Source organism: Ammospiza nelsoni, chromosome Z (assembly GCF_027579445.1).
Source record: "Ammospiza nelsoni isolate bAmmNel1 chromosome Z, bAmmNel1.pri, whole genome shotgun sequence".
Classification (NCBI taxonomy): Eukaryota; Metazoa; Chordata; class Aves; order Passeriformes; family Passerellidae; genus Ammospiza; species Ammospiza nelsoni.
This window is the reverse complement of record NC_080669.1, coordinates 54,489,766-54,503,791: the sequence shown is the minus strand read 5'-3', so window position 1 is coordinate 54,503,791 and position 14,026 is coordinate 54,489,766. Positions and strand designations below refer to the sequence as shown.

The 14,026-nt window shown below is 43.8% G+C and overlaps 1 protein-coding gene across 2 annotated transcripts in view; it reads right to left on the bottom strand.

The window, feature by feature from the left end:
- The window catches only part of PLPP1 (phospholipid phosphatase 1), a 62,504-nt gene extending 52,275 nt beyond the window's left edge, over positions 1 to 10,229 (bottom strand). For both annotated transcript variants that reach the window (XM_059491990.1, XM_059491991.1), the window contains exon 1: positions 10,029 to 10,229. In XM_059491990.1, coding sequence (XP_059347973.1) covers positions 10,029 to 10,086 — 58 coding nt within the window. In that variant the 5' untranslated portion in view covers positions 10,087 to 10,229. The remainder of the gene's footprint in view (positions 1 to 10,028) is intronic.
- Between the last annotated feature and the right edge of the window lie 3,797 nt (positions 10,230 to 14,026).

Below are 14,026 nucleotides of genomic sequence, written 5' to 3'. Positions count from 1 at the left end.
GCAGGGGAAATTAATATTTCCTCACTGCTTGCATTATGTGTTCAACATCAAATTCAGTTAAAGGCTTTGATGGTACTGTATGGAGAATTGAAAACAATCTACATGCCCTCAAAGATGAAGATTTCTGCACACAATGCACCTAAATCACAGCACTTACAGACCAGGAGGGCAACACAGCCAAAGAAATGGAACTATCAAGGTCAGCTGGTTGGCAAGAAAGGGAGGGATTTGCTTTCTTTTAACGTAGGTAACACCAACTCTGAATGTCATTCAAGACTACTTCTCTTTTAAACACCAGAAGTTGTAACTATTTTCCCATTTTAATCTCTGCTTTGTGGGAGTGCACAACAGGAGGCTTTCAGAGTATTTCAGCTATAACTACACACCCTAACTTGAAATACCATTCAATCTTTAGAAATATAATAGGCAATTAGTTGTCAGGAATGTAAAAGCTCATTTTCCAATGAGCCCTACAAGCATAACAGTATTTTATTTAAACAGTCTTTAAAGTCAGCAGTGCTACAGAGGGACTCAGAATTTCCATGACATTGTGTACCCTGTCATACACCACGTCACTTTACACTGCACACACTGCTGTATGCTGCCATGTCTAAGAGAACAGAACTTCATTTTCTTGTGAGACTGAAGTCTATAGTGTCTAATGGCTCATTGTAAGAGCAAACTCTATAGAAAGCTCAATCTAAACAGATTTTAAAGGGAAAAGAGACCATACCCATATATTCTTGAGCTGTCAGAGCAGTTTTGTTTTGTACTGATTCAGGAGACTGCCCAGAAAGTCCATTATTTCAGAATCTGGAAAAAATATTTATACACCATTGCTCCTGACACTTGAGTGCAATGAATAATGCCACAGCATAGGAAGTTTTACAGCACATATAACAGAGCAGGTGCTGCTTTCCATTTGTAATAGAAGATACCAGCATTAGATCTGTGATCTCAGTTTCTATGTATTAAGGTATATAGTTTTCTAGTGTTGATGACTGGACTCTTACATTTAAAGAAGAGATGGGAAGAATGAAGAGTCTGCACACAGAAATGACCTGACATCCAGGATCTCCAGTAGTGTTAGACCTAGCCATCACACTGTCTTGGAGTATTTTAGCTGAATACTTAGTACTGCAGCATAGGCTTACCTAACAATATAAAACTGAAGCCCAGTTGCCACAAGTCAGCAAAAAACTCACTCAATGGAACACCAAGGAAAGCAGACACTAAGTAAAATAATGACTAAGATGATTTTTGGAATTTAATAGAGCATAGTTTCTGACTATTTGGCAGGCTTGATTTCACTGTCTACCTTCTGTACCCCTTAAGGGCCATTAGCTTGCTGCATATCAGAAGTTTTCCCTGATTATAATTAGCAGTTTATTCTCCCAGGTCTCTCCACCACCAGCTTCCAAACCACCCCTTCAGCTTAAAATAAGCACAGTTCACTGCCCTTCCATGCCTCAAAACAAGGCAGACAAATTTAGACACATGCATTTTCCTTACCATCCCAGAACTCCAGTTTCAGAAAATACTGCACCTATTGCTTAGTTTCAGTTACTTAGTAACATAAGACTTCTTGGCAATAACAGAACTAAGTTAAATGGACAAAAATGCACTAATATTAATTTGGGGTAAAAATGCCACTGTATTCTAAGAGACGCAGAAGTCACCTGAGATGCTGAAATTGGATAATGTAATTCCTTCTACACTTAGGCAAAAACTGAGCATAATTCCTGTTTGGTACAGTTTTCTCCTTTCCTAGGAAAGGGATCACAAAAAATTGTGATCCTTCTTCCAAACCAAGCATGGCTAAGTAACAAACTGAAGCTACCTTATGAGACCCAAGGAAACCCCACACAGCTCTTCTGAAACCTGCCTATTTAGCAGAGGCAAAAAAAAGGAGAGGAGACTCTAAAATCTGGGCTTTGTCTAGAAAATCCATTGTTTCCTCAGCAGCATCACAGAAATAATGGTGTGCTGATATGGCTCATCCTTACCTTTTGATCCATTAAGCAGCATCTGGTGGATAGATATTCCAAGACAGCTGTCCTCATCTGACACACCTGTATTTTCTAATCTAAATTTTTTCAAATCCTCAGGGTTCTGTGTTGGGACCAGTTTTGTTCAATATTTTTATTGACGATATGGATGAGGGCTTAGAGTCTTTTATTAGTAGTTTCGCTGATGATACCAAATTGGGTATGAGTGTAGATCAACTAGAGGGGTGTAGGGCTCTGCAGAGAGACTTGGAACAGCTGGACATATGGACAGAATCAAATGGGATGAACTTCAATAAGTCCAAGTGCCGAGTATTGCACTTCGGCCATAACAATCCCCTGTACCGATACAAGCCGGGGATGGAGTGGCTGGATAGTGCCCAGGTGGAAAGGGACCTGGGGGTGCTGGTTGACAGTCGATTAAATATGAACCAGCAGTGTGCCCAGGTAGCCAAGAGGGCCAGTGGCATCCTGGCCAGTATCAGAAATGGTATGGCCAGCAGGAACAGAGAGGTCATTCTTCCCCTGTACTCGGCACTGGTGAGGCCTCACTTGGAGTATTGTATCCAGTTCTGGGCCCCTCACTTTAAGAGGGACGTTGAGTTACTTGAGCGTGTCCAGAGGAGGGCAACGAGACTAATAAGGGGCTTGGAACACAAGCCATATGAAGAGCGACTGAGGGAGCTGGGGTTGTTCAGCCTGGAGAAAAGGAGACTAAGGGGCGACCTCATCGCTCTCTACAACTTCCTGAAGGGTGGCTGTGGTGAGCTGGGGGTCGGCCTCTTTCTCCGGGCGACAACGGACAGAACAAGAGGACACAGTCTCAAGTTGCGTCAAGCTAGATGTAAGTTAGAAGTAAGAAGGAAATATTTCACAGAAAGAGTGGTCAGATACTGGAATCATTTACCCAGTGAGGTGGTAGAGGCATCATCCCTTGAAGAATTTAAAAAAAGACTGAATGTGGCACTTGCTGCCATGATCTAGTTGAACAGTTACAACATCGGCTGGACTAGATGATCTTATAGGTCTCTTCCAGTCTTGAAAATTCTGTGATTCTGTGATTCTGTGATTTTCCTGTTGCCAAATATCAAGACACTACATGAATGAGAGATGCCAAAATTTAGTTTTAGTTTTGAAGTACAATACAAGTAAAACTGAAGTGCCTTCCCAAACTTCTGAGTCAGACTGCTTCTTGGCCACAGCTTTTTAAAGATGAATTAATACAGTCTATAATAGAGCAAAGGCAGCCTGTTCTTGTACTGGTAATTTCCTCTAATTCAATGTAGTAACAGAAAAAGTGTTTGATAAGGGCACTAGAAAGTTTCAACATTATCTTTCTATATCACAATCTGTTAAAGAAGTTTATTTGGGTCAATTTTTGGTTTTCATACAAACAAGCAGTCTTAATTTTAAGAGCTCTGACTGTTTGAGAAGGATTAATGCACCAGAGAATTTGGCAAAAGTAGAGTCAAAACACAATGCAGGTTTATCAATAGACAGTTTTGGTTCTGTACCTTTGAGATCAGTCTCCTAACTTGAAATAGGAAAATTCCTCCCAGAAAGCAGGTCAAGTCATTAGTAGTCAATTGTTAAACAAGAAGAGACAGTCATCAGATCCTTAATATAAGCAAGATAATTTTTTTAGTTTTAAAATTGAAGGGTTCAATTATTCTGGCTGGTAAATTGATTATAAATCTACTCAGAAGAAGGACTGAGAAATTTATTGTAACAGCTGAAGTGACTATCTGTTTTAGTGAAGAATGTCCCTATCCATGACGGGGGGCTGAAACTACATGGTCTTTAAGGTCCATTCCAACACATTCTATCATTCCATGACTAGTGTTTCTAGATGTAGTGGCAATAATACAGATTTCTAAAAAAAAAAAAAAACCACAAAACAAAACAGTATCAAAAAGTATCCTAAGGAAATCTTGCTTCTTCAAAACAGCTTTAAATTATTTTAATTCTTGTCATAAAACTAGTTGTTTGCTAGTCATCCATTATCTGCATTTCTAGTGTCTGTAGATTTTTCAGTTGCTTTCGATCAACTGTTTTACCTGAATAAAACCTAAGAATTATGAGTTTCTTTTGCACGACAGGGATAAGGAAGAGAAGGACCCCCACCAAACCAAGCAGATACAGCAAAAAAATCAATCTTATTTTAAAGCCATATTCCTGTGGATGGCATATCTTGCCAACAGCTTTCTACACAATTCTGTACAGCACTTTTTTCTTTTTTCCTTCATCCAAGGTGAGTTTGTTTTAATTCTCCTGGACTAATTCCGGAAATAGGATTATCAGTTGTGGGGGATAGTAAATCCGAGTCAGTTGGCATACTACAAGACTCAAGTTCTCTTCTCATTGGTTACTTCCAAGAGCCAGGTCACCTCTTTGTGCTACCTGCCTTCCACTGCTGCAACACAGTCACAGATAGAGGATTATCACAGCTTAATCCCCTCATCAGCAACAGTGCTCCTACATGAAACTGCAGTAGCAGGCAACCAGTAATCAACTCTTCCCCCCAGCAGGGCTGTGATTGTGCAGCCTTCAGACCAAGCTGCTTTCAGTCAGTATCAGTTCATACTGCCTAACCCTTTAAGGCCAGGAGGCATGTTGCATCAGCTCAGCACAGCAAAAACAAGCACTCAAGCAGTATAGAGAGGAGGCAGGAATTCTTCAGCTATGAAGGATTAGCTATTTTATAATTTTAGTGTGATACTTTATTTTCTACATAAAATGTCAGAAGCCCCTCCCTGCAAAGGTCACTGCCCTCATGTAAGAAAGCTGCAAGAGCCCTTCTGACTGTTTAAGGCTAAGGAAAAAAAAATCACCCAGACTCAAGCAGCTGGTAAGGAACCCAAGAGCTGATAAGCATCTTGCTCTACTATGCCAAGAGAAAATAATATAGTCCTGAGTTCACTATTTGCCTATTGGGAAGACACTGGGAGGTGAACTAGGATTTACCTATTGCTGCAAAAAAGTAAAGTGCAAGGACTTCTGGTTTTGTGTCAGAAGTTCGTACAAAATACACAACAGCAAAATCTGGCAGAACATGAACCAGACTGCTGACTTTGAATACTCTTCATCAACTAATTGATCTCTTACCAAAAGTTTTTCTGTAGGCTTCTGATCAAGAGGGAGTGAGTCTCTGGTAAAGCATCTTTCTTTATGTTGGGGAAAATAAAAAGTGACTGTTGCAAAGAAGAAAGCACATCAGGAGAGGGAAGATTTTCCCAGTTTCAGGTAACAAGAATGTCTCCAATTAACTGAGAGTGTCAACTTAATAAGTACTAGGTCATGGTACCTGATGGAGAGTGTCACCAAAGACAAACTGCTCTTTCACATGTACCTGTTATGGCTTTACAATGTATTAATGAACTAGAAAAAGTATTTAGCACCCACATGATGTGGAAAATACAAACGGTGACACATATGTCAGTGAGTCACAAATAATAGCGGAGGAGGTTTTTATTTGAACTAGGGCAATCAGGAAGTGCTAACCCACATAGAAGGAGCCTTTCCTGACTGCACAGCAATACCTTAATTGTCACCGAGACTGCAGCCTCCAGCGACAGCATGAGTAAACACTCCCAAGAGAGGAGAACAGCACTGAAGGCAAAACAATGTGCAGGGTGGTCCAGCCATCCCACCCCCACAGGTCACACCCTGCAAAAGAAAACTCACTGTGTCCTGTATACATGCATCTGCTGTTTAGCATGTTGTCATTATCACAAAACATTCCAGCAGTCTTTAAACAGCAAGCTGAAGGCAATGTGAGTGTTTACTATTTCTGGAATCAGTTCACATGTCCTTCTGTTTGGAAGGACAGAAGTCCTTCCCTTACTCAGAGGTAGTTTCATTTAAAAAAATAATAATTATGGTAATGTATAAATAAGACTGCCATAATCTTACCTTCCCCACAGTCACAGGGTAAGACATGGAGAGGAAGAAAAAAGTGAATAGAAAAGTGAATAGAGCAGCAAGGGTTTAATTCTTTAGAAGGCTTCAGTTTTTCTAATCTTGGGTTGGACATATTCTTGCATTACACCACCAATCCCATATGGACAAGTACACTCCCCAATTACTTATAAAAATAAATAATAAGCTTGTCAGTATTACTCTAAGTAGTGAGCTTGTCAGTAATTGCATAGTCAGACAAAGGACTAAAGTAATACAGTTGTGTTGTATTGCACCCTGTGCTCAAGCTAGGCATGAATTTCAACAAGTACAGACCAGATGAAAGTCGTCCCAGAGTTGTGACAGAAAGTGTTTTCCTTATGGCTCTGGTCACCTCTGCAGAACTTCCTTTAATCTTTGGCTTTGTGAGAGTCTGCTCTAAAGATAAATGTATTTAGCAGTTCTTCCACTGATTGTAGGAATATTTGTCATGTGTTTCCCAACTTTGTTCTTTAAGTGTTGTTTACCTGCCTTAATGAAAAAGGAACCTGATTTGCAATCAAACAAACAATAGACCTGTAACAGTGGCACAGAGTGTATATGTGTATATATAGTGCCTAATGAAAACACCACTTGCAAGCTAACTAATTAAGCTGTTTTAATAAGCTGTCATTTTTTGCATGACAGTTTGGAAGTGTAATAAACCATAAGAACCAGTGTCTATCCGTGAAAAATGGTTTTGCTACTGTTGAGAATGCCAATTTCTGCCACACTATATAAAAATATCTATCAGAAAACCTAGGAGAGACAAGTAACAGAGGTATGAGTGAGAAGGAAATCCTGCAGTCTTGCAAGGCAGTCATGTTTTCCAGTGCCAGAAGCATCTGAGCACTGTCTGCTGGAGCATGGGGAGTAAGGCAGGTGCTGCCTGCAGCACTGCAGAGCTGCATGCGGGCATGCACCGCACACACACACCCAGCACTGCAGATCAGCACACACAGAATACAGATACAGCCTCCTCACACTGTCTGAGGACAGATACTGCAGAAACCTGCAGCTTTCACTTTTTTAGATTGTGGAATATAAAGCTAATTTAATGCTGAAACACCAGTGTTATTTTTAGAAGAAGAGAATTATCATGCTGATAAGAGGGAAGGAGTTGTTTTCTCAGGGCACCAAAGACTGCTTTCCCTGAATTTTCTCTCCTTTAGTGGGTAAAAAGGCAGATGAGGAGGAGATCTTTCTTAAGGATAATTAAAAGAAACTTAGACTTGAGTCTCAGGGAACCAAACTGGGCTAATTTTAAAGATGTTTTTACCTCCTACTTTTTTCCCCCCCTCTCCCCACCTCCTCTTCTTTGATGTCTTTCTTATTCTCTTACCTCGGCTCCATCTTAAGCATGTCACATCTTTCAATAAATCTGTCTAAATCACAGACAGACACACAAAAATCACAGGATAGCTCTTTTTTCCCTTCCCTTTCCTTTGAAAGACTTATACTGGGAAAGTTGAAGCCACACAAAAATGGCTTGACTAAACCAGGAGCGAGTAAGTCAGACACACAGTAAGAATCATGCACTTCCACTGCAGTGAGTTCATGGGTGTGTCAGATCACTGCAGCTCCAAGTGGTATGCTTGGATATCACTTAGGCTTCAAGTCCAACATTACTGAGACAGTTAAATTAATTTTTCTTCCTCATCTGCTTTGGAGAAGGTATAAACAGGAAAAAAGAGGAGAAAAAAGAAAAGCTCTGTACTAAGTGACAAGAGCTACCTTGGGGATTCTGAGGATGCTACTGGTATCCCGTTTTGTGGTATCATGGGATACCACACCAAGATTGAGGTTCGGTCCTCAACTGAAACTCGTGTTCATCGTTTTTAAACCTTCAGTTCTGCTGGAGGCCTTGTAGTCCTTGCAGTGGAGATACTAGGTATCGTTTATCCATATCAGCAAGTCACTTTATCTGGGCAGTTACCTCTGTCATTTGAGCACATACCAAAGTGCACAGGCAGGGGAAAGGGCAAGGGGAAAACTGAGAGTTAAAGTCCACAATCAACAGGAACTATTTTTTTTAACAGTAAAAAAGTTAAACAGGCCAGTCACAGGTAAGACCTATGTTCTTCTCAGGACCACAGCCACATGAGAGGCCGGCTGAAGAGGAAGAGAACTTGGTCCTACACCCAGTATCTTTCCCATTCTGCAAATGGAAGATCTTTTTATCTCAGCTAGAGTTTCACTGAAACCTGTAACTCAATGTGTTTAAAGCTGCAGGTGTCAGGGAACTTCATACTATGCACTGCCGGCAGTTTGCAGACTTTTCAGGAAGTAAACAAGTCTAAGGGAAAATAAAACGTCTGGCAACCTTCCAGCACACTGAGGTACCAGATAAGTGTATCTGTGATCCAAATGCTACACAGGGTGAGGGGGAGAGAAGGGAAAGGTTTGCAAATGGCTATTACACTGCAGGACAAGGTCTAAAACCTACCATCCCAGGTAATGCTTTGGGACAGGGAAACTCTCATCCTTTCAGGTAGATGACCATCAAGTTATATACTTCTGCAGCCTTACTTTCCATACATTTTGCTTTCCTTGATTACTCAGGATTACTTACAATACACGCATATGCTTCATGCAGACCAAACCATGTGCATAGTGCAAAATTTTTGTCTAATTATAAAGATTTTGTAATGACAATTATCCAGACAGACAAAACTGCTTCACTCACCATAAAGACAGCATGAAAGTTTAAGACTCATAATAGCAGTTGGATAAAATTCCTGATCTGAAAAAAGATTGCTCCCAGTGGATTACATGGATCCACTACCATTTTGCAAAAGCTCTCTCTCCTGTAACATTACCTCAGAGCAATGTATCATTCATTATAATTTTGCTTTTTAATGGCATTTAGCTACAGGTACCATTGCTATTTGAAGCATCCAGCAAGGGGAAAATGTCATTATGTTTATACTGATGCCACAAAAAATACTCATCAGCCAAAAAATTCAGTCAAGCAGAAATTCATGAGCTAGGCCTGAACACTATCCACTGAACACGACAAGAAAGTGCTTATATTACTGAAGTACTGACATTATTTGCTTAAGAAGCAAACATCCAAAATCAGCACTTCCTAAGACCAAGAAGTACATCTCCAGAGTGTAAAGACACTTCCCAGGCTCCCAGTACTGAGAGGTGCCACTTTACGAAGTGAAGCTGCCCCTTCTCCGATCGCTAAGCGACATCATTGCTCTTTACACTCTCATTACATAAAAGGAGAGTTAATGCAAATTGGCAGGACACAAAATAGTTTCAACGGAGACTGAAATAGAATAAAGCAATTCTGGGAAGCCAATATCTGGGCTGGCCAGGACAAGCGTTGCAGCGCTGTGGCAGTGTGCTGTGGCTGTGTCGGTCCAACCCCTGGCCATCACCGAGGCACGGCTCCTGCCCGACACCCGTCCCTCCCTGCCGCACACGGACGCGAGCGCGCAGACACCGCGCTCCAGGGAATGCCTCACTCCGCTTCCAGCCTGCAGCTACAGCGGAGGCTCGGTGACACCGCATTCAGCTCAAGCCTCACAGCGAAGAACGCCTGCCCTGCTGCCGAGCGCCGTCGCGCCTCTGCAGCAGCACCCTGGATGGATGAGGCGTGTTTCCGTGATGACGGCCCCTTCCAGGACAGCTTCCCGACTCGCTCGGGATAACAAACACATCCCCGGCTGCAGGTATCTACCAGACAGCTACCTCTCCAGCGCTTTTGCAACAACCGGTTTTCATCCGACAGAGGTGATTAGGAAAGGAAGAGTAAGGACATGAGAGAGAAGAGGGAGCTTCAGATGTCAGTGGATAAGCTGCAGCAGCTCCCTCCCCCCGGGGCTTTCCCTTCCCCTCCCGGCCCACGGCAGCGATCAGATCCCCCGGGAGCGGGTGCGGAGCGGGAGGCGAGGGAGGGAGCGAGCGAGGGGCGGCAGGCACGGCGGGGGCTGCGGGCCGGCAGGAGCCCCGCTCCGGGAGGTGCCGGCGCGGCGGGGAGGGGGAGGCGAGCATGCGACCAGCGCGGTGCCGTGCTAGGGGGAGTGCGGCGCCCCGGGGGCGGCTCCCCCGCTCCTGCGCGGCCCCCCGACCTACCCAGCAGCACGCAGAGCACGTCCAGCGCCACGAAGGGCAGCCGCGTCCTGTCAAACATGCTGGCGGCGCCCGGCGGCAGGCGCGGTGACAGCCTCGGCCCGAGGGGCGGGAGCGCGGCGGAGGAGGCAGGGAGGGGCTGCAGGCGAGGCGCTCCGTGGGAACGGCCCCCCTGCGCTCCAAGCACCGCTGAGGAGTCGCCGCCGCCGCCCGCACTGCGCTACTGCCGCCGCCGCGGGCCCCGCGCGCCTTTAAGGCCGGGCACGGGCGGCTGGGCAGGGCGGGAAGGGCGGGCGGCGGCAGCGGCGGCGCCTCGGACCGCCCTCAGTGACGCCCCGCCCGCGGCCCCGGCCCCGGCGCCGGCCCGCGCCGCCAATCGCCATCGCGCCGCGCTGCGCCCGGGCACCGAGCGGCCCCGCGCAACGCCCGGGCAGCGAGAATGACCGAGCGCGGCCCCGGGCACCGAGCGCGGCCCCGCAGGGCCCGGGCACCGACCTGCCCTCACCTGCTTGCCCGGCTCGGCCCGGCCCCGAGGGCGCACGGGCCGTAGCTGGGATCTGGGAGGGAGAGGGTCGGTCCTCCGCGGGAACACGGGGAGATATTATTATAATTATCATTATCATTATCATTATTTAGTAGTAGTAGTAGTAGTAGACAAGGAAAAAACTGTTTCCACCTCTGGAATCACAGAATCCTCCGGGTTGGAAGGAACCACAGTGGGTCATGTGGTCCAACCTCCCGGCTCAAGCACCCAGGACAACTTGGCGCCATCCTCTTGGCACCCGCCCCTTTTAGATATTTACACACATTGACGAGTTCCCCTCTCGGTTGTCTCTATCTTCTCAAGGCTGAACAGGCTCAGCTCTCTGTCCTTCCTCGTGAGAGAGATGCTCCGGCTCCCTAATCACCTTTGTTGCCCTCTGCTGGACCTATTCCAGGAGCTCCATGTCTCTTGTTGGGCTGAGTAGCCTAGAGCTGGACAGCCTACTCCAGATGTCGCCTCACCAGGACTGAGTAGAGAAGCTGGAAGAGTGCTGGAAAATTGCAAAAAAAAATTACAAAACAGCTGGAAGCAGAGTTTCAGCCCAACCCAACCCAAAGCAAACTTTTTCCATGTTAAAACCTTTTATTTGGAAAGAAGACATCAACACAAAGAAAATGTGTTCTGCATAGCCACATTTTTATTTTAGCACCATTGACAACAAAATGGATTATTTTATTCACCAGTGTTAGGGCTGTTGGGCACAAACATGCAGCTCAGGCTACAGACTAGATTTGTGTTTTGTTCGAGGCAAGTGCAGGTGAGATGAGTAGCGCTTCCCCCAGAACACCAGACAAGCTTTTCAGCCATTTCTCATGTATTGCACTCCCTAATTCTGCAAACAGCTTCACTTTGTACAATATCCTAACAGCTGAATAACAGGTTTGAGGGATCAGCAAGAGAAACAAATTCTTGAGGTGAAAGTGCCTCACTGAATATGTCGTATCTTCAACTGTGCTGCCAAAAAAAGGCACATAAAGTAGTTCCACATTGAATATATAAAGGAAACTCTACATAGTATAGGAGATACAGGAGATCCCAATTTTATCTCAGTGCCTAAGCATCATCCCAGCTACATGTCAAAATGGACAGTTCTAGAGATTAAAACTACCCTTGATTTCTTTAAGTGCAGTGTAAATTAAAGAGCGTATTTTCCTGTGCAACTGTGCTGGGATGGTTTCATGGATGTAGAAATTCCTGTTGTCTTAAAATGCATGAAGTAATGGAACAAACTGGAGCACAACCTGGCAAGGAGGAAAACTGGGCTTATCTTTATGAGAGCTGCTGCTGAAAGAAAAGTGTGCAATCTGCTCTGCTCCTCACAAAGCAGGGAATTGTTCATGAGATCTTAAGTCAGGAGTAGATAACATCCCCAAAATTGCAGAGGACAAGCAATTGCAAGCATTTCACGCACAATTGCCATAATTGCTTTCTTCAACCCAAAAGCATCAGGCTAATCTTGTTCAGGCTAAGCTGCAAACAGCCCCCTTGATCCACACCCCTATGCAGTAAATTAGAGACCCGAGAGATTGCACTCACTGAAATGGATCTCTTCCCAGAAGAATGTGAGCAAGATAGCGATTACACTTAAAAACACCTGGAAATTGGGTTGCAGCACAGCATTCACGACAGAAATTAATCACACTTTATTGTCTTGCAGTTTCTACATCTCTCTTTCACCCTTGAGATGTACCTTGCCTGAGGGAAGAGGCATCTCTGCAACCTTCTACCAGAATTCAGGAAAGAAAGCAGTCACTGGCTCCTCTCCAAATTTTCCATTGCATAAGGGATGTGATCCTTGCTGTTGCAACCCTATTCTCACCACTTAGCTTGCTAGGTGTTGGAAAACCCCAGCTGAGCACAGTTTGGGGGCTTGGGTAGCAGTGCATAGTTCTAGGCTCTCAGAAGGCTTTTCCAGGCCTTCTTATTTGGGCAGATATTAACCATGGAAACATGCCAACCCAAGCTCTTACAGCCTGAAGTACTACGCAGATTAGCAAAACCCTACATTTACATGAGGGCTATGTTAGCATAAGTACTGGCAACTTCAGATATGTTGTTATTCCATACAAAAAAGGATGTTTTGGTGTAAACTGAAGAAAGAGTAAAAAACCAAAGCCTGCATACTCCAGTACCTTTAACAAATAAAAGGGTGTCTGCAGTAGCAACACCAGGGTGGCAGAGAGGGTAAACTGATGCTATTTGATTAGAAAGCATCTGGAGCAGTGTATTCCAGAGGGGATGGATGTTGAATATAAACACAAATAAAAATCATGTTTAGCATTAGTTGGAGGTTCGGGGGTTTTAACTGTACAACCAGAGCCTCTAAGTTTCAGTTTCTCCTGATACTGTGGAAGCTTTGTAGTGTCTCTCAGCTTCATGGAATTTTTACTGCATAGGCTTTGCTTGGTAGCTGTCCCTCACAGCAAAAGTGCTAACTACTGACACTGCTCTTAGCCACTATAGTGACCCAGTGAGATCAACTCTTATGCTTAACAAAATGCTAAAGAACAATTTTGGACACAAGTAAAAAGGAAGGTAGCAGACGAAGCTCATAATTTATGTTTTCTCATATTCCTTAATGAGATTTACATGTTAATTTAGTCTTAATATTACTCTCTAGAATTTAGACTCTTCAAAATATCTTCCCCTTTCACCTATTCTCTTGTTTAGTATGGTTATTTAGTTGTTTTGTTTGCTTGTTTTTAAAATAGTATCTTTTTATTTATTTAGGAGGGCAGTGAGCAGCAGCAAACACCAAGTTAAAGCCCTATTAATGTCTTTGTTTTCTTCTGTTTCTTTTACAAATTGTGATCTTCAGTGTTTCGACTATTCTTCTTAGAAGTTTTGTGTGTACAAGGATTAAATTCTCAGGAAGTTTATCATCAGTCTCTAGTGGTACTTGTGTGATAATTTATTAGTAGTGACCCAACAGGACTCTTAACTGCAATTAACATTCATATAGATCAACAGCTTTAGTAAATGATGGGATTTTCCCAGGCTTGTTTCTCTGTAGCTTGTTCTGGGGTGGGAGTCAATAGCTCTGAATGAGCTGTTACCACTCAGGAAAGGGATGAGAGGGTCACTGCGGATAGTTCTGGGAAGCCATCTTCTCAGTGCTCAGAGGGAGAACACCACTCCAACCATAGCACTCGGAATGCTATTAGGAAAGAGAGCAGTCTGACAAATCTCATTATGACACATTCCTGAATGCCAGAAATCCCACATCAAAATGGGTAAGTAGAAGCAGAGAAAGCAAAAAGTAAAGCGGAAAAGAAAGCATTTTTAGAACTTGTATACAGCAGTTTCAATGTACCAAAACCAGAACATGGTATTTCAACATTTAAACAGAGAGGAAAAGTCTTTATGAAGTACAGATCTAGAAAATCATGAAATATGTGGCGAAGGTTAAATGGGTAACAAGCATTCAGTACTTTGTATCAGCTAAGAGCTAGGGAAA